The following is a 27,375-nucleotide window of genomic DNA, read 5'->3' as shown; positions in this document are numbered from 1 at the left end:
GGCCATGCACACCTGTAGTTCTAGCAATTGGGAACTGGAGGCAGTAGGATCAGATATTCAAGGTATCAGATAGTCTCTGCTATATAGCATATTTTAGTCTGTCTAGGATGTGTGAGATCCTGTTTCAAGATCCTGCTTCCCCTCCTTCCAGCCTGTACAGCAACCTACCAGCATCTTGAGGGAGAAGACTTTAGTAAAATCAACTGTCCCAAACTTTTTATGATATTAAGCAATTTGAGACTTTTTCCCAATGAACTTTAAAACTCATTTTAAGTTTAGTAACAAAAGCTTTGTGGTTTCATTGTTTTTTAAGACGGCTGAAGAATAGTAAGGCATCCACAGATGGGCATCGGTATGTCTTTCGAGGGCGGATCAATACTGAGGTGATGGAAGTGGAAAATGTGGATGATGGCACAGGTGAGTGTGCTTCTGATGGAGTTATTTTCCTTCACTGTATCAAATCTCAGGGGTGGCTTGCTAGGTATAATGGTTGTGGAAGTTCAGGGAGGTGAGATGCAGACCTACAAGATCCTTGTTTAACTTGTGAGTCGTGTTGGCTAGAAGATACCATTTTAAAAGAAATTAACTCTGCTGTCATCTCTCTGAGTATGCCTATTTTGCTTTAATACCATAAGACATCAACTGTTGCAGAAAATATTTAAAAAATAATAGACATGTCATGTTTCCACACTTGTTATGCCTTTGCCCCAGTGGCCTGGCTAGCCATGCACTGGCCAGCAATGGCTGACCTGTTTTTATCTTGTGGAGATTCTGACTTTGAACTCCACAATCTCTCCACCAAGCCCACTAGGCTCCCACTGGAGGGTCACTACTACACCAGCCCCATGCTTCAAATTCCCCACAGCCTTTGTGGAACACCTCAGGCAAACCCATGCTTTGTTGCTGTATCTTTCTCTCTTGAACCCAGACAGGTTACCATGTGAAGGAAAATACAACACAAACTTAGTTCAGAAACAAAGGTAACCCAATCTCTGGGCACAACAACTGAAAATCTGATTGCTTTGTGTTGAATCCTTGAGGATCTGCCATGATACCCAGAAACTCTAGTATCTACATCTTACCCATATGCTTTCCCCATTCCAAAATGCCTCAACTCTCCTGCTTCCTCTCTTCCTCTGTCCAACCAGGAAGTCCCACCTACGCAGCCAGTGATTGGCTCCTTTATTCATTAGGCGATTAGTTCGTAAGAACAGCACCAGGCCCATCTACAACAAGCAACTTTATATCCGGGAGTGTAAAATATATGTGCAGAAAATGTCAAATGAGTGAATTGATTCTCTTTAAGTTATATTTTATCAGGATGGTAATTTTGTTCTATAACATTTAACTGTAGAATATAAATGATGGAGGGTGAGCTTTAGACATGCAAAGTTTACACGTGGCTCCACTGTCAGTTGACTTGTAGAGGGAAATTGTGGAGATGATCTTTGTGGTTTCAAGCACTGGATTGCTCATTACTAAAGAGAATTTTTTGTTTTTGAAAAATTGACCTTTATAAACATGTTTATGAAAATATGATTAGTCACAACCTAAAATACAACAAAGTTAAAATACATTTTACGTTTATCATTTGAAAAAAGGCAGTATATTTAAAGTGAATATTTAAAGCAAATTGAATCACATTTTTCTCCAATAATTTTCATTATAATTTCAATGTTGCATTAGAAAAGATGATAAGAGTATATAAAATAGATGATTAGATGCTAAATTTACCCCCAGATAAAGTCAAGCCTCTTAGTATACAGCACAGCAGTGGCACTGAGGATTTCTTGTCATTCTGAATAACAAGAATTCCTTATCAGTAGCTAGATAATACTAAATTAGGTATATACGATGTATGGGTTTTGTCTGTTCATCTATGATGGACTATATAGTGTCTTCATTAGTTTCTCTTTTGCTGTATGCTCACTCCACCCCAATCTCCCCCAAAAGTAACATCCTAGAGTGGAAGTCATCTAAAAGAAAACTCTTAACAATTGTGATAAGAATGCGGCAGTATAGCTTTCCACAATTGATGGCTTCTGGCAGGGGAGCAAGGGGAAAAGGACTTTTCCTTCTTTCTACCAGTTGTCTTTAAGGGGCTGGCCACTGGGAGTTTTACTCTACAGAGTATATGGGTAACACAAATTGACTTTTCTTTTCTTCTTCTGTTGTGTGTGTATAAGTCACAAATTGTGTCTGTGTGCGCGCGCACGCGTGCACATGCACATGTCTTGAGAATGACTGTGATCGTGTACATGATGTGAAATTCCCAAATAATAAAAATAGTACATTAAAAAAGAAAAGGTTGCCTTTGAAATTTGTTTACAAAGAGATAAAACTGATCTTATTGTTTTAATGATTAAAAAACAAAGGAATAAAAAGTACTTCAAGCTACAAATGGATGCCTTTCACCTCTTATGAGGAAGTACACAGGAGGTTCACACCCTCTCCTTTGCTTAGGAATTCAAATGCAGTGTTTTTAAGGATGAACAAGATCTCCAAGACAAGTAGTAAATTCCATCAATATTTCAGAAGACATGAGCCCAGATCCCAGAACAAAGTCATTGTGGAGCATTCTGTTGTTTGGTATAAAGCGGGGGTGGGGGGTGAGTGGGGGTGGCAATCTTCAGTTATGAGAGTTATGAGGCTCTGGTGTCCCTGCCTGGGAAGCTGACATGGCTGGAAACATCAGTGTGCTGGGACTGATCTGAGTTGCTCCCTATTCAACAAGCTATTTGGGTGGTTCATTAACTTTCTTCCTTTCTTTCTTCAAGAAAGTAAGCTTACTTCTCTCAACATTCCAATCATGGAACCTTCATTGCTTTTTTAATAAGCTCATATTTTAAATGAGAACCTATGGTCCTGAAAGATCTGGGTCAGACTGATTATGCCCGCTGCCAAGTGCTCTCTATGTAGAGATGCTGGTAAGATGAGGAATGGAAAATATCCGCTTATCTTATCTGCTTATCAGGATATCCAGCTTATTTTCGATTAGTCAAACCAACTCAGCTGCTAAACATTATCTTGATCAAAATTGAGTGGGTTGAGATACAATTTTGAGGATGCAGAATTTCTGATGGAGAATTAGATGGGACAATTTTATTTTACTTGAATGATAGAAACATTTAGTATTGTTACATACTGTAAGTATAGATAAAATGCTTCCTGGAAAAAGCAGAAACTCCATTAGACACTTGATTGCACTGATTTTGTTCAAAACTAGCAGGAGAAATATTTGTATTTGGTGTGAGAGTTACTTAGCCTTCAGCTGACACAGAAAATATAACTCAATTATTTTCATAAGCTCAGGGCCTTCCATTTGTTAGGGAAAAGCTCTACTACTGAAATCCAGCCTCCCAATAAATAATGATAAATTCTATTTAGAATTCTTAACAACTTGTGTTCTATTATGGTTACACCATAGCATAGATGAACTGATAGTATGGTTTGGGCAGGTGTCTTCCACATTCTTTGCCCTCTTTGGTGAGGATGTTAGTAATTTAGTGTGCATCCAGATTGACATCCACTCATTATCTGAATTTCAGCATTCATTTCAGTAACTTTAGTTTCTCTTTGAGGATTATGGCTGTTATAAAATACCCAATCAAAAGCAATAGTGAAAACATTACTGAAATTCCACTGATTAGCTTTCATAGTAGGTTTGAAATTTCTTTGAAGAACTAGTTTATTTGTGTGGTTTGGCAGAAAAAATGAGTGAAGGCAGCTGACTTTTTAGAAGTGTGTCTTGGGCAAACCACACGTTTGAATACAGTGGTTAAATTTGAATGTGGTAGGACTGGAAATTTTTATTCTAGGATAGTTTTACCATTTTCATCTTTGTTATTGTTGTTTGGTTTTTATTTTCACTTTGTTTTGTGGTGGGTGTTAAACCTACGTTTCCACATAGGTTGGGCAAGCATTGCATTACTGCTTTGTTTTGCCTCAGATATATTTTAAATGTCCAATCTTTATAAAATAGAAAAATTTACAACCATTGTTTCAGTATAAATATTTAGAACCATCTTAAGGTATTGAATGCATTACTGATATTAAACTTTGCATTTTCTTTTTTTTTCTTTTTTTATTGAGTATCTTCTTCATTTACATTGCCAATGGTAAAACCTTTCCCAATTACCCCCTCCCAAAAGCTCCCCTCCCTACCCCTCCTCTCACCCCCACATCCATGTATATGCCCCCTCTACCCAACACACTCCAACCTCGCCCCAGCCCCCCCATCTGTTTCCCTTTGTTGGGGCCTCTGTGGAGCCTTTACCTGACCAAAGGCCACTCCTCTCACTGATGCCCAACAAGGCCTCCTCTGCCACATTTTTGGCTGGAACCATGTATACCCCTTGGTTGCTGGTTCCATCCCTGTGAGTCTTGGGGTGTCTGAAGTCATTGTTCTTCCCATGGGGCTGTAAACCCCTTTGGCTCCTCTGGACCGCCCTCCAGCCTTTGCATTTCAATGAGATTCTAAAATAAATTTTTTAATGTATTTTAAATGTTGAAAAATGCAAACTCTTACAATTGAATCCATTTTCACTTAAATAGAAGTATTAATGTTGTTCATTATTTTCCCATTTCTGGTCACCAAATGCACATAGTATTCAGTAGTTTTATAGGAGCTAATTAAATAGATGATAATAGATACCTGATCAAAAGTAATTTTGTACATGTTGGGTAGAATATATTCTATGGTATTATTATTATTATTATTATTGCCATCAGCACCACTACTACAACTATTATTATGCATGTATGATATGTCTGTGAGTTAGGGTAAATGTGTAGAGATCAGAGGACTCCAGAATGCATAGAAGTCAGCTCTGTCCTTCTGTGGGTTCTGAGGACCGAACACAAACTCAGGATTGTGTAGCAAACCATTTTACCTGCTGAGCCCTCTCACTTCACCTAAACTTCATAATCTCACTATGTTAACTAGGGTACAAAAAGCAAAATCTTTTATAATACACTTCAAACATTTTAAAACAATTTTTTTACATTATGGAAGGAAATCTGAGTATCTAAAAAATTTAAGAGATCATCAACATTTTAGAGTTTTAACCTCTCCTCCCATTTTTTGTTCTAAGGAATATCCTGTGTTGTGTTGGATGCCAGTATTCTTTCTTGCAGTATTTGATAAAATCAAAGATTTATTTCAAAACTAATTTTCTTCACATGAATATTCATATGAATGATTTGTGATTTTAAGTTTTCTTTTAGAATGGATACATTCAATGTTGATCATCAGAGTAAGGGCTGAATGCATTATGGAGATATCATTAATATTTGATGTTTTGAACAGATATTTTGGTGGTTTCCTCTTTTAACATGTGTATATAGGACTTGAATATTGTCCATCTTACTAAAATACAGTATGGTATACGTGTCTGCCAGTGTGTCCACTGAGGTTTATATGGGTCAGTTTTGGAAGAAATCCATTGCTGTCACTGGAAGTGGGCTGAATCAATGTAAGGAACTCCCATATTACATGACTTCAAAGTCATTCATGACTTGTTTGGGTTTGACTTTCAAATATTTCTGGTTTTCTAAGAAATCGGATATGGTGGATTTTTGAACTTGAACATTCCACATTTGATGAGTGGGAGTTAAGTTCCATTCTCCTTTGCACATTTTCTATAGAATTAATCTTTTAGACCCAGTGAAGCTTACAAAATTCTGTGTTAATCACATAATTGTTATATCATTTGAAGATAGTTTTAATTCTATTTTATTGGATATTTTCTTTACATTTCAAATCTTATCCCATTTCCTGGTTTCCCCTCTGAAAACCCCCTAACCCATCTCACGCCCCCCTCACTGCTCACCAACACACCCTTTCCTACTTCCCTGTCCTAGCATTTCCCTATACTGGGGCAATGAGCCTTCTCAGGACCAAGGTCTTCACCTCCCTTTGATGCCCAACACAGTCATCCTCTGTTACCTATGCAGGCAGCTGGAGCCATGGGTCCCTCCATATGTACTCTTTGGTTGGTGGTTTATTCCCTGGGAGCTCTGGGAGGTATTGGTTGGTTCATATTTTTGTTCCTCCTATGGGGCCCTTCAGCTCCTTGGGTACATTTTCTAGCTTCTCCATTGGAGACCCTGAGCTCAGCTCAGTGGTTGGTTGAGAGCATCCCCCTCTGTATTTGTCAGGTTCTAACAGAGCCTCTCAGGAGACAGCTATATCAGGCTTCCGTCAGCAAGCACTTGTTGGCATCCACAATAGTGTCTGGGTTTGATAACTGTATATGGGATCGATCCCCAGGTGGGGCAGTCTTTGGATGGTCTTTCCATCAGTTTCTGATGCACACTTTGTCTCTGTTTCTTTTCCTGTGGGTATTTTGTTCCCCATTCTAAGAAGGACAAGAGTATCCATACTTTGGTCTTCCTTCTTGAGCAGTGTTTGTTCTGTGAATTGTATCTTGGATACTCCAAGCTTCTGGGTTGTTAACCACTTATTAGTGAGTGCATACCATTTGTGTTCTTTCATTATTGGGTTACCTCACTCAGGATGATATTTTCTAGTTCCATACATTTGCCTAAGAATTTCATGAATTGATGGTTTTTAATGGCTGAATAGTACTCCACTGTATAAATATAGAACATTTTCTGTATCTATTCCTCTGTTGAGGGACATTTGGGTTCTTTCCAGCTTCTGGCTATTATAAATAAGGCTTCTATGAACATAGTGGAGCATGTGTCCTTATTACAAGTTGAAGAATCTTCTGGATATATGCCCAGGAGTGTTATAGCTGGGTCCTCGGGTACTACTATGTCCTATTTTATGAGGAACTGCAAAATTGATTTCCAGAGTCATTGTACCAGTTTACAATCTCACAAGCAGTAGAGGAGTGTTCCTCTTTCTCCACATCCTGCCCAGCACCTGCTCTCACCTGAGCTTTTGATCTTAGCCATTCTGACTGGTGTGAGGTGGAATCTCAGGGTTGTTTTGACTTGCATTTCCCTGATGTCTAAGGATGTTGAACATTTCTTTAAGCGCTTCTCGGCCATTCCATATTCCTCAGTTGAGACTTCTTTGTTTAACTCTGTACCCCATTTTTAACAGGGTTATTTGATTCTCTGGAGTCTAACTTCTTGATGTCTTTGTATATATTGGATATTAACCCTCTATTTGATGTAGGATTGGTAAAGATCTTTTCCCAATTTGTTGGTTGCTGTTTTGTCCTATTAACAGTGACCTTTGCCTTACAGAAGCTTTCCAATTTTATGAGGTCCCATTTGTCAATCTTGATCTTACAGCATAAGCTATTGCTGTTCTGTTCAGGAAATTTTTTTCTGTGCCTATGAGATCGAGTCTCTTTCCCATTTTATTTTCTATTAGTTTAAGTGTATCTGGTTTTATTTGGAGGTCCTTGATCCACTTGGACTTAAGTTTTGTACAAAGAGATAAGAATTCTTCTTCATGCTAACCGCCAGTTGAACTAGCACCATTTGTTGAAAATGCTGTCTTTTTTCTCATTTTGTCAAAGATCAAGTGATCTTAGGTATGTGGGTTCATTTCTGGGTCTTCAATTCTATTCCATTGATCTACCTGCCTGTTACTGTACCAGTGTCATGCAGTTTTTATCACTATTGGTCTGTAGTACAGCTTGAGTTCTGGTATGTTGATTCTCCCAGAGGTTCTTTTGTTGTTGGGAATAGTTTTTGCTATCCTGGGTTTTTTCTTATTCCAGATGAATTTGAGAATCGCTTTTTCAAAATCTATGAAGAATTGATTTGGAATTTTGATGGGGATTGCATTGAATCTGTAGATTGCTTCCCACAAGATGCTCATTTTTACTATATTAATCCTGTCAATCCATGAGCATGGGAGATCTTTCCATCTTCTGAGATCTTGTTCGATTTCTTTCTTCAGAGACTTGAAGTTCTTGTCATACAAATCTTTCACTTCTTTAGTTTGAGTCACACTAAGATACTTTATATTATTTGGGACTATTGTGAAGGCAGTTGTTTCTCTAATTTCTTTCTCAGTCTTTTTCCTTTGAGTTCAGGAAGGCTCATTTGTTTGAGTTAATTTTATATCCAGCCATATTGCTGAAGTTCTTTATAAGCTGTAGGAGTTCTCTGATGGGAGTTCTGGGGTCACTTATGTATACTATCATATCATTTGCAAGTCGTGATATTTTGACTTCTTCCTTTCCAATTTGTATCCCTTTCACCTCTTTTTGTTGTTTAATTGCTCTGGCTAGTAACCTTGAGTACTATAGTAAATAGGTAGGGAGAGAGTGGGCAACCTTGTCTAGTCCCTGATTTTAGTGGGGTTGCTTCAAGTTTCTCTCCATTTAGTTTGATTTTAGCTACTGCTTTGCTGAATATTACTTTTACTATGCTTAAATATGGGACTTAAATTCCTGACCTTTCTAAGACTTTTATCATGAAGGGATCTTGGATTTTGTCAAATGCTTTTTCACCATCTAATGAAATGATCATGTGTTTTTTCTTTGAGTTTGTTTATATAGAGGATTGTGTTGATGGATTTCCTTATATTGAAATATCCCTGTATCCCTCAGAGGAAGCCTACATAATCATGATGGATGATGATTTTGATGTGTTCTTGGATTCAGTTTGCAAGAATTTTATTGAGTATCTTTGCATTGATACTCATAATGGAAATTGGTCTGAAATTTTCTTCCTTGTAGGGTCTTTGGTTTAGGTATCAGAGTAATTGTGGTGTCACAGAACAAATCAGGTAGTGTTCCTTCTGTTTCTATTTTGTGGAATAGTTTGAAGAGTATTGGTATTAGGTCTTATTTGAGGGTGTGGTAGAATTCAGCTCTAAACCTATCTGGTCCTAGGCTTTTCTTGGTTTGGAGACTATTGATGACTGCTTCTACTTTATTAGGGCTTATGGGACTGTTTAGATAGTTAAAATGGTCCTTATTTAACTTTAGTACCTAGTATCTGTCTAGGAAATTGTGCATTTCTTTCCAGATTTCCAGTTTTGTTGAATAAGGCTTTTGTAGTAGGATCTGATGATTTTGGATTTCCTCAGTTTCTGTTGTTGTCTCCCTTTTCATTTCTGTTTTCATTAATTTGGATACTGTCTCTGTGCTGGTTAGTCTGGCTAGGGGTTTATCTATCTTGTTGATTTTCTCAAAGAACCAGCTCCTTGATTGGTTGATTCTTCATATATTGTTGTTGTTTTTCTTTGTTTGTTTATTTCTACATGGCTGATTTCAGCCCTGAGTTTGATTATTTCCTGACATCTACACCTCTTGGGTGTATTTACTTCTTTTTGTTCTAGAGCTTTTAGATGTGCTGTCAAGCTGCTAGTATATGCTCTCTACAGTTTCTTTTTGGAGGCACCCAGAGCTATGAGTGCTTAGGACTGCTTTCATTGTTTCCCAAAACATTGGATATGTTGTGGCTTTATTTTCACTAAGTTCTAAAAAGTCTTTAATTTCTTTCTTTATTTCTTCTTTTACTAAAATTATTATTGAGTAGAGTACTGTTCAGCTTCCATGTGTTTGTGGGTTTTCTGTTGTTTTTGTTGTTGTTGAAGACCAGCCTTAATCTGTAGTGATCTGATAGAAGGCCTGGGATAATTTCAATCTTCTTATATCTTTTGAGGTCTGTTTTGTGACCAATTTTGTGGTCAGTTTTGGAGAAGGTACCATGAGTTGCTGAGAAGAAGGTATATTCTTTTGATTTAGGGTGAAATGTTCTATAGATATATGTTAAATCCATTTGGTTCATAACTTCTGCTAGTTTCACTGTGTCTCAGTTTATTTTGTGATTCCCTGATCTGTTCATTTGTGAAAGTAGAGTGTTTAAGTTCCCCCACAATTATTGTTTGAGGTGCAATGTGTGCTTTAAGCTTTAGTAAAGTTGTGAATGAAGTTGTGAATGAAATGAATGAAGGTGCCCTTGCATTTGTAGCATAGATATTCAGAATTTTGAGTTCTTCTTGGTAGATTTTTCCTTTGGTAAGTATGAAGTGTCCATCCTTATCATTTTTGATGACTTGGTTGAAAGTCGATTTTGTCTGTTATTGGAATGGCTGCTCCAGCTTGTTTCCTGGGACCATTTGCTAGGAAAATTGTTTTTCAGCTCTTTACTATGAGGTAGTGTTTGTCTTTGATACTGAGGTGCGTTTCTTGTATACAATAAAATGCTGGGTCATGTTTATGTATTGAGTCTGTTTGTCTGTGTCTTTTTATTGGGGAATTGAGTCCATTGATGTTAAGAGATATTAAGGAATAGTGATTGTTGCTTCCTGTCATTTTTTATGTTAAATTTTTTTGTGTGGTTATATTCTTTTGGGTTTGTTAAAAGAAGATTACTTTCTTGCTTTTTCCAGGGTGTAATTTCCCTCCTTGTGTTGGTGTTTTCCATCCATTATTCTTTTTAAGGCTGGATTTGCAGAAAGATATTTTATAAATTTGGTTTTTTCATGGAATATCTTGCTTTCTCCATCTATGGTAATTGAGAGTTTTGCTTGGTATAGCATCAAGGCTGACATTTGTGTTCTCTTAGGGTCAGTATAACATCTGCCTAGGATCTTCTAGCTTTCACAGTCTCTGGTGAGAAGTCTGGTGTAATTCTGATAGGTCTGCCTTTATATGTTACTTGACCTGTTTTCCTTACTATTTTTAATATTCTTTCTTTGTTAGTACATTTGGTATTTTGATTATTATGTGACAGAAAAAATTCTTTTCTGGTCCAATATATTTGGAGTTCTGTAGGCTTCTTTTATGTTCATGGGCATCTCTTCCTTTAGGTTAGGGAAGTTTTCTTTTATAATTTTGTTGAAGATATTTACTTGCCCTTTAAGTTGGGAATCTTCACTTTCTTCTATACCTCGTATCCTTAGGTTTGTTCTTCTCATTGTGCCCTGGTTTTCCTCAGTGTTTTGGGTTAGGAGCTTTCTGCATTTTACATTTTTTTGACTGTTATATCAATGTTTTCTATGGTATCCTCTGTACCTGAGGTTCTCTCTTCTATTTCTTGTATTCTGTTGGTGATGCTTACATCTATGACTCCTGATCTCTTTCCTAGGTTTTCTATTTCCAGGGTTGTCTCCCTTGTGATTTCTTTTTTGTTTCTATTTCTATTTTTAGATCCTGGGTGGTTTTCTTCAGTTCTTTACCCTGTTTGTGTTTTCCTGTAATTCTTTGAGGGATTTTTGTGTTTCCTCTTTAAGGTCTTCTACATGTTTACCTATGTTTTCTTGTATTTCTTAAGGGAGTTATGTATGTCCTTCTTCAAGTCCTCTATCATCATCATGAGATGTGATTTTAAATCAGAGTCTTGCTTTTCTGCTATGTTGGGATAATCAGGGGTCGTTGTGGTGGGAGAACTAGGTTCTTATGATGCCAAGTAGCCTTGATTTCTGTTGGTTGTATTCTTGTGCTTACCTTAAACCATGTGTTTATCTCTGGTGTTTGCTGCTCTTGATGTCTCTGACTGTGGCTTGTCTTGCAAGCCTGTGTGTCAGTACTCCTGGGAGACCAGTTTTCTCTTCAAGTAATTTAGGTATGGAGAGTTGTGGTACAGGGTCAGCTCTGTGATCAAAGTTGTATAGGCACTCTTGGGTGACAAGCTCTCTCCTGGTTGTATTTATGTTTGTAGCTCTGTGGCCCAGGATCAGCTCTGGGCGCAGATGGAAATCTGAAGCCTCCTGTCCCAGGCAACCCCTTGGTTCCTGTGTCCTGAAGGTTCTGGGTGGGTTCCTCTGAGCAGCAATGGTTGTCCTACCTGCACTCACAGGCCTGTCCACACTCCTGGGAGGCTAGCCATCTCCCTGTACCTCCTGGATATAGAGCCCTGTGGCAGAGGATCGTCTCCAGCTGTCGATATTTTTCATTCTTCAAGAGGACAAAGAAGTATGGAGTATATCTCAGTAATAAGATGACTGCTTAGCACTAGAGAGGCCCTGGGTTGGATCCTAGCAACAGAACAAATCAAAACCAAGTAAAATCCATGGAGGAGAAAGCACTATTGACCTTTTCTTTGGTCTTTGTGAGAATGATCTTTATGAATAAGCTTCTTAATGGGAATATTTTGAACAATGTGCTGTGGATATGCCTTCTTATAGAGTCTTACATTTTAAGGTAAATGACAAGCAACTGTTTATTTTGTGTAATATGTATTATTTACATTTTGAAATATGTGTACTCATTTTTTGAGGCTCCATATATAAGTACGAACTATATATATACTTTTAAAATTACAAATAATAGCTTAAAAACCAAATAGAGAACAATTCTCTTCTGAACTTTGAATGGATTATTATTATTATTCCATTTGAAATCATATGACACAGGCCTGGGGAGGTGGCTTAGCAGTTAAGATCACTTACTGATCTTTAAGAGAACTCAAATAGAGTTGCCAACATCCATGTTGTAGCTGTTTTTCCATTTATATGTGTGTTAAGACCCTTTTCAAGGAATCTATCCAGCTTCTTCTGTTGGTTTTAGCAGGTGTCATACATCCATGATACATGTGTGTACATATGTACACACTAATTTCTTTCAATTTCTACTATACAATGTGATTTTCCCAAATGATATTTGTGCAGCAGTTGGTGTGTTATTTGAGAAGATTGATTCTTTCTGTCTTCAGAAATTAATATTATTAGTCAATTTTACTATTAGCTGTGGGAAGAATATGCTATGCTCATTTTAAAGTAGGCTGAGTGTTTCTCATGCAGGTTGAACATAGCTGTTGTACATTTCTTTCTCTGGGAGGTAAAGCAGGTGTGAATGTGGAATATGTTAAACAATGGAGCAAGATTCACATGTAAGGATCTTATCAGATGACAAATGTGGAGAAGGAGTTGCAAATATTTTTAGCAGAAAAATGCGTTTTGCTTTTATTCCCACTCATTCATTAAAATTTCTCAGTAAAATAGTAGTATAATTATGAAGTCATTTTGATATTCCTCTTAAAGCTTGTTAACCTATAATCTTATAACCCATAATTGTGGGTTATTTTTAATTGGCTGTGAACATGAATTAAGTAAAATTAGTGAGTCCACCAAGCTCCTTTTACAAGTTTGAGGTTCTGTTGCTGTTTCTGGGCTCACCATATTTATCCGCAACACAGTCCAGGATCTTGTATAATTTGACTGATGCAGATATGACTGGGATGTTTTAAAGAACACACAGGCACACAGTGACTCTGAGAATACATTCTGGGGATCAGCCAGGTAACAGAAGATAACATGGTGCTTTGGCATTAATGAAAAAGAAATGGGCACCAAGAACATCTGCTCTCCCAAAACCTTAGTGAAAGGCGTGACTTGGCAGAAGAGGTGCCAGGAGGAGCAGCACCTGGGTGTTTTCTAACTCACTCAGATTGCTGTGTACTGGCTATTGCTGCCTACTGCCTTCAGGGACACAAATGACATCCCTTGGCTGGTGCTGATACTGACTCAGGCTATTCTGCATTTCGCTATCTTGGAACCTTTGTTTGGTGGCTATGACTGACTAGTAAGTTCAAATTCTGCCACTGTTGTCTCCCTGATTTTACTATATGGAATTGTGTGGGTTCAAACATTCTATTCCATTCTGGTGCAGTGAAAACATATGTTTGTTTGTTTTGTTTTACTTTTGCACACCATTCTTTTCTGCTGACTTTATCTCTCTGCAACATTCATCAAACAATATAAATTTATAAATTTATCTGTTCAATAAGACTGAATTTGTTTCTGAAATCTAGAACATATTTTCAGGAAATATTAGAAAGCTAAAATGAACTTAATATCTTAAATGCTTGGTTATTGAAAAATGCCTAAAGGTTGCTGATTTTGTTATTTTCAAAAATTAAAATTATCTTTGGACATAGCTTAAATGATGTTAATGTATAATATTTAATTATGTGTAATATATCAGCACTGTGAGTTAGATATGTTCCATTAATAAGCACTGAGTATATCTACCACATAAATATTTCCTTAATTTTCATGTGTATGGTATGTGAGTGTTGTGTGTGCATCATTAATTGGATGACTATGCTCAGTTGATGTAATACATATTGCTCTGCAGTCATCCATCTTCACTGGTTACCTTTCAGCTGATTTTCACAGCAGTGGGCACATTGTTGTGAATGGGTGGAAGATACACAACACAGCAAAAAATAAATGGTTCGTATGCATGGCTAAAAGCCCTGAAGAGAAGCATGAATGGTTTGAAGCTATTTTGAAAGAAAGAGAACGTCGGAAAGGTAGGTGAATAAAGTGGGAGCTCCTTGCTTTGTGAAAATTGCTTGGTATGAGAGCAGAGAATGGGGGAAATGGTGAAAATGTGTTGAGGCATGATGTTCACCTTGATTTATAATGTGATGTTGCATGTAGTTTTAAAAACCATGCTTCCCTTTGCAGGCACTCTACCCTCTCTTTTGGCTAGACTTGGAGATCAGCCACTCAGCTCCCCCAAAGGCCAGTTGGCCATTTTTCTGGCAAACTGCTGTCACTCCCCATCCCTTCACAGCTAGTGTCAGCAAGCCACTAGTAACCTCCCCAGCTGCCCGCTTTCTCCTCCTGCCCACCTTAACTCCAAGGGTGGAAAACACTAGACAGTTGTTTTATTTTAAAACTAGACAGATAACTCAATGACTGGGTGAAGAATTTCCTGCCCTAATCTTATCAGCTAGCTCCCACCATCCTCCCTGGCCCCCACTCGACAGACGCTACCCAAGACCTATATGTCCTCAGCCTCCTCCTTGCTCCAAAACCTGATCCGCATTCTCTTTCTCTGCATCCCTCTTTTTCTGCCTGGGACCTGGAAGTCCCATCTTTCCCCCTTCACACAGCAATCTTCCACCCCCTCTATTGACACAATCAAGAACCAATTAGGGAATCAAAATTTTCCCCTATGTGATGTAATTGGCACATTAAAATGAAAATAAAACCTTGTATATAGTTGGGAATATTAAAATTGTACAGATGTCTTATTTTTGCTGCTTTTCAATTAGTTCATATTTGAAAGCTGCTTTTACATTTTTTTGAACATTCATTTTTCACCTCTGATACACTGTCACAGTCTTCTTTTTAGAGACAAAGTTGTATAGTGCATTGCAATATCACAGGTCCTCCAAGGAATGCTCTCTATGTTTTTGTAGCACATCGAAAATTCCTAGATCAATAGTTTAGCTTTCTAATTCAGATTAAAGCTCTTTGTATATACACATATTAACTTTAATAGTGTCTGAATGCCATTGAACACAATGCAATATCACCAATAAGTAGCTTGTCTCTATGAGAAATCCTGTTTAAAACTTGCTCCATGGTTTCAGAAAGATTTTCAAATGTATTTGATTCAGCAATAGGGAATTGTGTATGGTTTAATTTATCTGAAACATAGAATATATTCTCAGGAAGCATTAGAAAGAAAACATGATCCCAGAATCTTGAAAGTTTGATTATTGAAAAGTATATGAAATTGCCTTATTTTATTATAATGTATTTGGTCATAGTTTGAATGAACATTAATTTGTAGTGTTTAGTTAGGTATGCTATGCCAATGCTGTGAGGTAGATTTCTCTAATCCAATTTAGAGGTGGGAATGCAAATATATATACATAAACCAACGTAATTGGAATCCTAGGAAGCATGGGAGTATTGATTGCTCTCCCAGAGATTTAAAAGTAAAGCACCTCATTGTCAATGGAATTTTAGAATACCAACTGGCTCCTTTCTTCCAAACATTTCCTCTTCTGTGACATTGCCTCCTTGCCCTGTCCACTGATTGTGAGTGGTCTCAAGGTTTCAGCTTTGACTCTGGCTTCTGCTCCTTATGTTCTTTGCTTAGATTATCTCTTCTTATTAGAGTGACTTCTGTTCCAATACTTGTGTACGTCTTTGTGGCCAGGCTCTCTTCTCTCTTGGGCTTCGTACTCACGTTCTATTCTGACCCCTGGATCACTTGACATTGTCAGGACTTCTTTCTCCTCCACCGTTTGCCTGGAAAGCATCTTCACTTCCCTTTTTCTCTTGCAACCTGGAAGGTGCCCTAATTTCCCTGCCTCCTTCATAGCTGTACTTAGCCGCTGCTGTGTTCCCACTGTACCACCTCCTGCCTATTTCTCAGCATCTTCCTCATTTTGTGACCCTTCTTGTTTACAGGGTCTTTGGGTAGCTTGAATTTTCTCAGCTTTCCTCCAAATGGTTTCCTTTTTTGAAACTCTCCTTCTTTATTTTATTCCATACTTAGGTCCTCTAAGCTATGTATAAAGTGATAGAACCTTCTCTCCATTCGTACCAACTTCCTCATCAGCACATTAAAATATGTTGATATCTCCCTAGAATCCAAGGAATGAAGTAATTTAACTCTACAAGGACACTACCAAACCCACAAGAGCACCTGAATGCTTACCTAAACCCAGGACTCTGTACTTTGGATTGCTCAGTTTAGTAGCTTTGATAAAAAAATTCTTTCTTAGAAACAATGTTTCATAATTCTACATTTCAACATAGTCTTCTTGTGAACACTCTCATGTTATTTCGCACACAGAGGTGAGATGCTGAATGAGCCTTTCCTGTAATATGGTTTCCCCTCCAGCATAGACCTCAATCCTATTTCATTTAACCCCCTTCCTCTCAAAAAAATCATGTGCCATTGAGGCACAACTGCACAGAGTTACCTTGTACTCTGGGGCTATGGCCTTGCCAGTCTCACTAGGATGCTATGAATTTCCTAAGAACTGGTTTCAGTTATAGAGAGCTCAAACCCACAGTCTCTAGCTGATGGTGGCTCCTACAATGAGGGCTTGATTAATGAAGGTGTCAATGAATAGATGAAAGAATTTAACATGATGCCTGTTATTTCATTTTTGATAGGTTTAAAATTAGGAATGGAACAAGACACATGGGTAATGATCTCTGAGCAGGGTGAGAAATTGTATAAAATGATGTGCAAACATGGAAATCTGATCAAAGACAGAAAAAGAAAACTTACCACATTCCCAAAGTGCTTCCTGGGAAGGTAAGCTTCGTCCCTTGGGTATATCATCTATCATATCTGGTTTGTGTCTAAGAGGTATTGTCCTAAGCATTTTTTTTTTTTTTGGTTTTTCGAGACAGGGTTTCTCTGTGTAGCCCTGGCTATACTGGAATTCACTCTGTAGACCAGGCTGGCCTCGAACTCAGAAATCCACCTGCCTCTGCCTCCCAAGCGCTGGGATTAGAGGCATGTACCACCATTGCCTGGCTTATCCTAAGCATATTTGAATCCTTACTCTTAATCCATGTTTTCTGGATGGTTGGGATCTGAGGTGGTGGACAACAATGGGATGGCCAGCCCCTTGAGCCGTCTAGTCACAGCCTTTGGTCTCCACAATTGCTGACATGCCTGTTGTCATGGTGAATCTGGGCTTGTGGCCAGGCGAGACATGTCAGGCAGGTCGAGTGCCTGTTGGGGACAGGATGACAGATGTAGAAGTGTTCTGGATCTGAGACCAAGTCAGGCATGAGTCCACAAAGTCAAAGGATATAAGAGCTGAGAGAAAATAGTCTAAACTTTTGTTTAGTAAGAACTAATACCAATGGAGTCAAAATAAAAGGGTATAGACTAAGAGCCTAGTGGATTATCCTCCGAGAAGTCTAGAACCAGAGACTGTATGTCATCTGGGTGCATGAGATTCCCTGGATGAGAAGCAGAGCTATGGTCTTTCTGTATGTAATTTTGAATTAAGCAATTAATCCATAGGAGTTTATTGTGTCTATAGTTATTTAAAGAATCAGGAACTATGGAGCAGGAAGTGTGACACATACATATAGTTAGTGGATGCTGACATCCATCTACAAAAGTTCTGTGGAGTTATAGCAAAGATCAGTCTGTAATCATCCATCTTTGTTCCACTCCTGATACTACCATGGGTTAGTGTAATGATCTGGGCTAGTTAAGTCTTTGTTTCCCTTTTATCCATGAAGTTGATGGATGTGTGCCCACCAGGATATCCTTTAACTAGCTACCAGAAAATAGCACATGGCCACCTTTGAACTGTAGGTCAGGAAACCTCAGACTGATGGCCAGTCTGACAGAGTGGTACTCATAGTGGGGTCACCCAATTGCCTAAAGTCATTAATAAGATTCTGTATCTGTGATCTGTCAACACCCCTTAGGCGAGAGTTAGTAGAAAGGAAAACCAATCTAGTTCCACGTTGACATATAAGACCCAGCATGCACCATATAAGGATGGCATATTTTATGATAATTTCATGGGTATAACTTTAAGGTTGCCATGGTGATAAGTCCACTTGCTGGCAAGTCACTAAAAGTTATGGCTTTTCAAGAGCTTTTATCAGCATACAACATAGCCATCAATCTTTTCTTTAGTGATAAAGCCACTTGAAAACTTACTCTGACCTCTCCCCCACACTAAAAATACACCACCATTTCCTATCATTGTGTAAATCAGCTCTTTTTCTCTTCTTCATTTTGCATTTAGGGAAGTGAGCTTGGAATGAAGAATTGTGCTTTAGCTTCATATGAACCAGTCCAACTGACCTTTGTGAGAGGCCACTATGTGCCAGGCTCTAGGCTATCATTCCTCATCCCAACAAGCCCTATGACATTGGTATTCCCACTATCATCCCTGTGTTATCAGTAAAGGCATCTAGCTTGAGAGAGAGGCCATATAGCCAGTGGGCAAAGATACAGGGCTTGATTCCAGAATGTTTTATTGCAGAGCCTACAACTGTAATCATTACGAGGTGTTTTACGTGCTTAATCCTTTTCTCTTTTTTTTCTTAAGTTATTTTCCTTCTTTTATTATTTCTCTTATTTGTCATTCTTTTATATTATTATTTAATAAAAGAGTAGAAAACCCATTGTCCACTTGCCTGCCTTAACAAGTATTTCTTAAACTAACCAACATACTTGTAGAGTTCTGTGTCCTTATTTGATAGAAAGTATTTGTTACCTGTGGGATCGATCAGTGGAAAAGAATGGTTTGGTAATGGCCACAGCTTCAAGACTCTGGGCTGTGTGCAAGTAACAGAATCATTCTGACTCATATTCATCTGTTTATGTAAATGTTCAAGGGTTAGATTTTAAGCATAAGCATAGGAACATTTTATTTGGAAATATTTGTATTCATTATTTACCTCAGTGATCTTCATGATAATTGGTGTTTTGTGGGGGAGTGTCATCTTTTAACCAAATCTTCTTTCAAATGCTCTTTGGGAAAGAGGGCCTCTCCAAGTGCAGTTACGTCATGTGTACAGTATAGGAGAGGCTCAGTACACAGGGATTCTGGAATAGATTATGACTTCTGTGGTTACAAGTCCTATGCATGTGAACAATATCTTCTGGACAATATCTCGAAAATGGTGCTTATGTATTTAAGATTCCTTTCATATTTTTTGTGATATGTGGACCAGGCACAATTCTCAGAAAAAGACAGACCTTATGGCTTCCATTGTCATTCTCTTGCAGTGAATTTGTCTCATGGCTGTTGGAAATTGGAGAGATTCGCAGGCCTGAGGAAGGTGTCCACCTAGGACAAGCACTGTTAGATAACGGCGTCATCCACCACGGTAAATATCTCATTCATTTACTTTTCCTGTGTTCACAGATGGCCCATGTTTCAGTTCCATATCTGATCTATGTATAGCTTTCCAAATTATGGTATGGTTATTTCTCTCAATGCTTTCAAAACCTAATGTGTCAAGAACAGTGTATTTTGGGTTTAAGAATTGACACTCTATAAAATGTTCAGCAGCAGGCAAAAATCAGAATACTAATAACTACCAGATTGTGAAAGGAGAGATGCCTGGAGTATGTGAGATTGCCTGATGGGTGCGGTGGCATTGGATATGAACATTGTAGGGTTCTTAAACTTAAATGATACCACTTAAAACAACAGAAGTGGTATCATTTCTGATGAATTGACAGCACTCAGTGATAGGAGTAAGAATTTTCATGGTGGCCATTTGAAGAACTGCAATAGATTCTCATGTAGCTATTCTATACTATGAGTTCATGAGGCAGTGTCCCGAGAGGGGCTTGTGATGGGAAAATTGGGAAGACATCTAGTATCAGCAGGACAACCCACTGACTGTGCACTTGTACTGAAGGGCAGGAGAGGATGTATATCTTTACATGAAGGCATGACTATAACTTGGTCTCAGACCATTACGGCAGAACTGAGGAGTCCACACTATAGAGGTTAAAGGTTGCAGCGCCCATGCCTGCCAGAGGACTGACCTTGACTTAGAAGTAACAGTACAAGGATCCTTTGGATTTACATCTATTGATATGAACAGAGCTGGCTGGCTGTGATTCTGGAGAAGCTGCGAGCACTTATACAATAAGCGTTTGGATGTGATAGAGGAAGATTGAGCGCTGCTGAGCTTTCTGCTCTGCATGACTGAGAAAGTTAATTCAGAAGAGGCTTGAGATTGAAGAGTAGGTATAGAGCAGTGCATGTGGGAAAAGGTTGGACTTACAACACCGAAAACAAGAAGAGAGCAGTGCTGAAACTGAGGACAAAGCTAGATCTCCAAGTGAAAAGGCAGGGAAGAGAAAAAGACAAGGGACCATTTTAAGCAGTGGAACTTTTACAACCATGCCCTTCCTAATAGGCAGTGTGCACAAAGAAAGCAAATCATGATGAGTTTTCTCCACTACTCTGGGTGTTACCTCCATGCCTAATGTCAGCCCCTACCCAGTTGGGCATCTCCACTCTAAGACAGTTTCTCTCCCTCCAAGGATCAGCACTTCCTCAATCTGTCATTTTCCCTGCGTTTCCTCCTTTGCTTAAAGACTCCTATTTAGCAGATAGAGGCTGATGTACTCGTCTATTTTCATTGCTATCCCTGGCTTCTTATCGGTTCAAATCCAGATTTCTTTTTGGTTTAATTCCTTCACAACTCGGCCTGCAGTTCTCTGTATAGTGGGGTACTTGGTTTCAGCTCTAGGTGGGCACCTAGCTAATCCAACTTGCTATACTATGCCCACCCATCCCTTCTGCATCTTCCCATGCTCAAAGCTAAGGCTTATTTAGGATCTTTACTCTTGCTTCTCTTTTTCAACAGTTGTTTACAAGTTTCTCATAAAAGGGGGCACATTTCTAAATGCCAAAACTATAGTACTATATTAAATGAAGTAACATTTTCTGCACTCAATGCTCATTCTCTCTGTGGCCTCTGACTGTTAGAAGCCCATCCAGTTTGCCATTTTAATATATTTAATCTTTTAGAATTTAAATTTTTCTAGAGTTTTGAATTTACCGTTAGTGTGTCTGTATTCACATGTGGTCTTTGGGTTGGCCAGAGGATAAGTTTCTGGAACTGGTTCTCTTCGTCCACTATCTATTTGTGGATTGAACTCAGATCGTGATGCTTGTGCAAAAGGCATCATTACAAACTGAGTGATTTAACTAGCCTAAAAATTTTTCATGTGCTTATCATTGTCTAAAATTATAGTGTTATTTTTATTGTTGTTGGTTTTGGTTAATTATTTTCTCATGGCCTCTCTTACCCTGTCCTGGACTCTACTCAAAATACACGCAACATTAGTACATAACTTTTTGTTATATACCATAGTATGTGCTTTTCATGCCCACTGTGTTCAGATTTTTAAGCATATTTTATCCTTGATGCATTAATAGTAAAATATCTAACAGAACATGGTGACTGAATAAAAGACTTATATTCTGAGCATATTTTATACTTGATTCACTAATAGTAAAACATCTTTTTTTGTACAAAAACAGGTTTATTATACTAGCTTCTTACATGTAGAATATATTTTAAACATATTTGCCACATAATCCATTTCATCTTCCCTTCTTCTGGTCTTTTTTCTCAGTTAGTTCACTTCTGTGTCTTTGTCTTAAACTCTAGATCCCTCATATGAGGTGCAAATTGTCTCTATCACACTTCCTTCATCCATCATTCATCCTGCCTTGTACACTAATGTTGCTTTCTTATCTGTTTATTGTAAACAGTCTTACACTGAACAGGAAAGCAGACTTTTCAATATAATGACTGCAATTAGATATATGCCCAGTCATTCTATTGCTGAGTCATGCCATTTTATTTATTTTTTTATTTTGTGAGGAATTCCTTCCTTCCTGTTTTCCATCACTTTACTAATTTGCATTCACACCAACAGGGTACAAGTCTTCTCTTTCTCCAAACCCTTACAATACTTACCTTTCATATTTTTGGTGAGAGCCACTTGAAGAGGTGTGGTTTCAATTCGCATTTCTCTAATGATGAATGATGCTGACATTTTTTCATATATTTTTTTAGCCCATTTTGTATGTATTCTTTTGTGAAAAGTCTGTTCAGATCCTTTGACAATTTCCAATCAAAGAAGTGGGAGGTTTGATTGGGGAATGGGTAGAGGGAAGAGGCTTATGAGACTTATGGGGAGGAGGGATCCAGGAAAGGGGAAATCATTTGGAATGTAAACAAAGAATATAGAAATTTTTTAAAAAAATCACGCCTACTGAATGGGGAAAAGCATTTGCAACCTATCAACCTAAGAAGCCTTAGTAACCAAAATATCAACGATTTGAAAAAAAAACTCAATAAAAAAAACAAATTGATTGAAAATAGTAAAACATCTAAAGCATCAGATACGTGTATTTAGCACCAGGTAACAGCTGTAAGAGTTATTCTTTGCTGTGACCAAAACACCTGGCATAAGCAATGCAAAGCAAGAATTTACTTTGACTCATGGAATCAGAAGTTCACATGGTCATTTGACCCCATGCATTTGAGTAGAACATGATGGAACATGGAACAGAGGGCAGCTGTTCATTTCATGGCTGGAGCAAGTCAAGAAATAGTCAGTGATTATAAACTCCCAACAACCCACCGCCGGTCACTTGCTTCCTTGGGTTTTACCCTACAGCTCAAGTTTTTAGAACATTCAAAAATTGTGCCACAATCTGGGGAACAAGAATTCAAATGAGTCTGTGAGGAACAATCCATATTTTAGACACACAACAAGCTGAAGAAGCAATGAGATGTTGGTATAAATGGTTTTAGTCTTTTATATTCCCTAACTCAAGCTCACGTACACATTTGGGGACTTTTTTATCTTTAATTTATAAAACATTTTAACCAACACACAGTAATTGTATGTACTTATGGAGTATAGTGTGATAAGTTGAGTCATATTTACAATATGTAATGTTCAAATCAGGGTAATTAGAATTCCTATCACCTAAAGCATTTATCATTTCTTTGCCTCATCTTGAACTTAAGTAGATGGCATGAAATTTTGATCAACTAGTTAACCTTCAGAAATTGCTTTTCCTTTCCCATTTAGACTTGTACATATAGAGACACTGCATTACTGTGGTGGTTTGAATATGTTTGGCCCCCATAAACTCATGTGTTTAAGTTCTTGTCCATAAGAATAATACTATTAAAAGGTGTGGCCTTATTGGAGGAGGTGTGGTCTTGTTAGAGGAAGAGTATGACTGTGTAGATAGGCATTGAAGTTCATCTGTTCAGGCTCCACCCAGTGCAGAAGATAGTCTCCTGGCTGCCTTTAGATCAAGATGTAGAACTTTCACCTTTAAATGTAGTCTGCCTACATGTTGCCATACTTCTCACCATGATGACAATGGACTGAACCTCTGAAATTGTAAGTCAGCCCCAATTAAATGTTTGCCTTTTTAAGAGTTGCCTTGGCCATGTTGTCTCTTCATAACAATGAAAACCCTAACTAAGACAATTACCTAATAAACAAAAAGAGGTTTCTTCTATGACAATCAGGATACTTTTGTACTAGTGGCCATATACTCCTAGGCCTGTCATTCCCAAAACTCATATTGTTCACAGCAGGGTGATATTGTGGAATAATTTTACTCTCCAGTATCCCAGAACGGATAGGAAAGTGGCTCCTGCAGGTCCACCATTTGCTAGGATGCCATTGACAATCGTTGGCTACTTGGGGAGGGAGAGTAAGTTTTCTCCAATGATTTGACCCCTGAAAGGCGAACTCATGCTCCAGTAGATGGTCCTATGCCTGTGAACACCCAGATAGCACCAAGTGGTCTCAGTAGGGTAAAATAATAATACCAACAACAAAGGTGATGTTGAGTGGGAGAATGGGGAAAACAAGACAGGGAAATAGGGTTGATTTGTTCTAAATATATGATATTTGAAACTGTCAGAAATGAAAAATTTAAAAAGATTGAGAAATAGAATAAAATGTACAGAAAGCACGGGAGCTTGTCAGTCCTGGTCAGTTTACCCCTGTTTGTAGGCACCGCCTGAACCGGTAGCACAGTCTCCTTTAAAAGCATTTCCATACTAATTACTTTGTATGTCGGGATGCCTTGGCGGGCATTTGGCAGTTAGATGGCATCTTTCAGAAATTGGTTCTCACCTTCCATCTTTTGAGTTCCAGGGATTGAGATCAGGTTTTGGCCTTGCCATGTGGGTTGCCTTTATATAGTTAGCCATCTTCTTGGCCCAGTCTTGAAATAAAATAGTCAATGGATTTTTATTAAAATTAGTTTCAAATTGGAAATGCAAGAATTCATCAAATACTTAAATTGGGATAATTAAAAACTGTTTTGAATATGTATAATCTGGTTAATTCTTCTTACCAAGAAATATAGCCCAGAGAGTTGCCAGAATTCTTCCTTTTTTACTGTTTGTATTCAGGGGCCCGGGCTCATTATAGTGCAGTGAGGACTTAATCAATTATAAAGTTACATTTTGAATCTAGCATTTTTATAAAAAGAAACCTGTTTTTAAAATGTCTATTATTCTCAGAAACTGGGGGTGAGAAATGTTATTATGAAATTTCATATTAAGAGAGTGATTCTATTTCAATGAAGAAATAGGAACTAGATGCTGTGAATATTGAGTCCATGTTTCCAGCTGCACTTTTGTAAAAACAGAATTTCTAAAATAAAGTTGAATGAGCCATCTGTTTAAAAGAGAGTGAGAGTGAGAGTGAGAGAGAGAGAGAGAGAGAGAGAGAGAGAGATTATTACTATTATTTACATTGCATATATTATTGACCTAGTCTGAGATAATATCTCATGTTCCTTTGGACTCATAGGTTGGGATAACATATGCATTCCTTATGACACAATGTTAATATTGTTCTTTTCTAACTAGTGCTCACAGTTGAAATGCTCCTGTGAGTATTCAGAATTCTCATCTGGTACATCCTGCTGTGTGTTAAAATTCATTGTATAAGCTTCTGATAGCTGTTAATAAAATTACTAAGGCTCTCAAACTTGTTATTAAACATAACTATTAGTAACATTGAAATTACATAACATAGGTATATAATGCACAGGATGATGGGTTCATGAAACCTGACATTTCCAAATTATTTCACATTTTCTCTTACCTCTGCTAAGGGGTTATATGCAGTGAAAACATTCTGTCCACTGCACCAGCTCAGTTCTATAACTTTTAGTGGATTGTTTGAAGTTGGCCCATGTTATAGACCGAATGCAAACCTGTGCGGTTGTTTTTTCAAGGCAACAGGTAAGCTCTTCAGATTGCCTCACAGTCATGAAGACTTAACCCAAAGTCTCTTACTGCTTAGCACAGCCTTTTGAATAGGATGAATTCTCTCTTGTTTTGGTGTAGCTAGCGACATTCCTGTGTTCAATTTTCTTGAAAATCAAGAGAATTTATTTCCGTGACTATTATAAAATATAATAACGAATATAAGTAGATTTGATTAAAAATGCTGTTTTTTAAAGCAATACATAGAATTTCAAAATATTCCTTCTAACTTTATTTTAATTTTTTTACTCATGCTTCTTTGTAAATGGGTGCACTGTCTGGTTTTGTGTCAACTTAACCCAAGCTGCAGTCATCAGAGAGAAAGGAGCCTCAGATAAGGAATTGCTTTCATGACAACCAGCTGTAAGGCATTTTATCAATTTATGGTCAGTAGGGGCAGGCCCAGTCCATTGTGGGTGATCCCATCCCTGGGCTGGTGGTCCTGGGTTTTATAAGAAAGCAGGCTTGAGTAAGACATGAACAATCCAGTAAGCAGAACCCCTACATGGCCTCTGGATCGATCAGCTCCATCTATAGTTTCCTGCCCTGTGTGAGTTCCTGTCCTGACTTCCATTTATGATGAATAACAATGCAGAAGTGTAAGCTACATAAACCCTTTCCTTCCCAACTTGCATTTTGGTCTTCGTGTTTTGTTTCAGTAATAGAAACCCTAATTAAGACAATGCATTAGGTTCAGGGGAAAATAAGATGCCAAAAAGCTGCATTGTTGATTTCTACCCCCTCCCCCCCATAACAACAATCTTGGCTCAATTTCACAGCCTTAAACCATGTACAAGGTTTATATGGGCTGGGTTAAAGATTTAAACGTGTGTGTGTGTGTGTGTGTGTGTGTGTGTGTGCGCGCGCGCGCTTATACTTCTGGGTTCACCCAATGTTGTTACCTTTAACAGAATATTCTCTGATTTCAACACCCCCAACATAAAGATTACAGTTTTCTGTCTAATCATGAAATTATAGATCTTTGTAGCACATTCTTCATATAGAAAGTATTTAAATATAAATTGCTTGAGCTTTAGTTTAAGGTGATTTTCTTCCCAGGACAGGCTCTTCTTCCTTGTTGTATTTTCTGGAGAGATTTAAGCATCCTTCCCCATAGCTCCTTAACTGCCTGGATCACCTACTTCAAGAAGTGTCCATTTGGGTCTTTTGTCCACTTGCAGCTGAGTCATTTATAGTGCTGATGGTGACCTAACTGCATTCCTTCTCCATTTTGCATATTGATCCTATGGCTTGCATGGTTTGCAGATGTTTTCCTTGATGCATGTTTTGGGTTTTTTTTTTTTTTTTTTTTTTTTTTTTTTTTTTTTTGGCTTTTTGAGACAGGGTTTCTCTGTGTGGTCCTGACTTTCCTGGAACTCACTCTGTAGACCAGGCTGGCCTCGAACTCAGAAATCCGCCTGCCTCTGCCTCCCAAGTGCTGGGACCACAGGCGTGCGCCATCACCGGCTGGTTTGTTTTGTACTTTTATTTGGTTGATTATTTTATGTGTTAGGAAGAAGCTTTTTCCTCTAAGACAATGCCATTTGTCTATTTTTGCTTTTCTTATTGTCATTTTTGGGGATCTCATCCAAAAACTTCATTGCCACTCGAGTGTTAAGGTTTTCTCCACTTCTTCCTTCTAGTGGCTTTAAAGTTTCAGGTCTTCTGTTAAAGCTTTTAAGTCTTTTGAGTTTGTTTATTGTATGTGGTATCAGATGGGGTTCCATTTTCATTCTTATGCCTGTGTAGGTTAGCCTTCCTTAGTACCATTTATTGAATAGACAATTTTCTTATAACCATTCCCGGCAACCTTGGCTAAGATCAATCAACTACAAATGCATGGGTTATTTTGGAGTTCTCTACCATGGTCCAGTGGTTTCCTATGCTTGTTTTTTTGTTAGTACCAC

General features: G+C 38.0%; 1 protein-coding gene across 2 annotated transcripts in view; it reads left to right on the top strand.

Moving 5' to 3' along the window:
* Prex2 (phosphatidylinositol-3,4,5-trisphosphate dependent Rac exchange factor 2) overlaps positions 1-27,375 on the top strand; it is a 311,821-nt gene that overhangs the window by 104,715 nt on the left and 179,731 nt on the right. For both annotated transcript variants that reach the window (XM_052175955.1, XM_052175956.1), the window contains 4 exons: positions 314-417; positions 14,044-14,193; positions 16,808-16,952; positions 19,407-19,507. In XM_052175955.1, coding sequence (XP_052031915.1) covers positions 314-417; positions 14,044-14,193; positions 16,808-16,952; positions 19,407-19,507 — 500 coding nt within the window. The remainder of the gene's footprint in view (positions 1-313; positions 418-14,043; positions 14,194-16,807; positions 16,953-19,406; positions 19,508-27,375) is intronic.

Source organism: Apodemus sylvaticus, chromosome 3, assembly GCF_947179515.1.
Source record: "Apodemus sylvaticus chromosome 3, mApoSyl1.1, whole genome shotgun sequence".
Classification (NCBI taxonomy): domain Eukaryota; kingdom Metazoa; phylum Chordata; class Mammalia; order Rodentia; family Muridae; genus Apodemus; species Apodemus sylvaticus.
The sequence above is the reverse complement of the archived record's forward strand: the minus strand, read 5'-3'. Positions and strand labels throughout refer to the sequence as shown.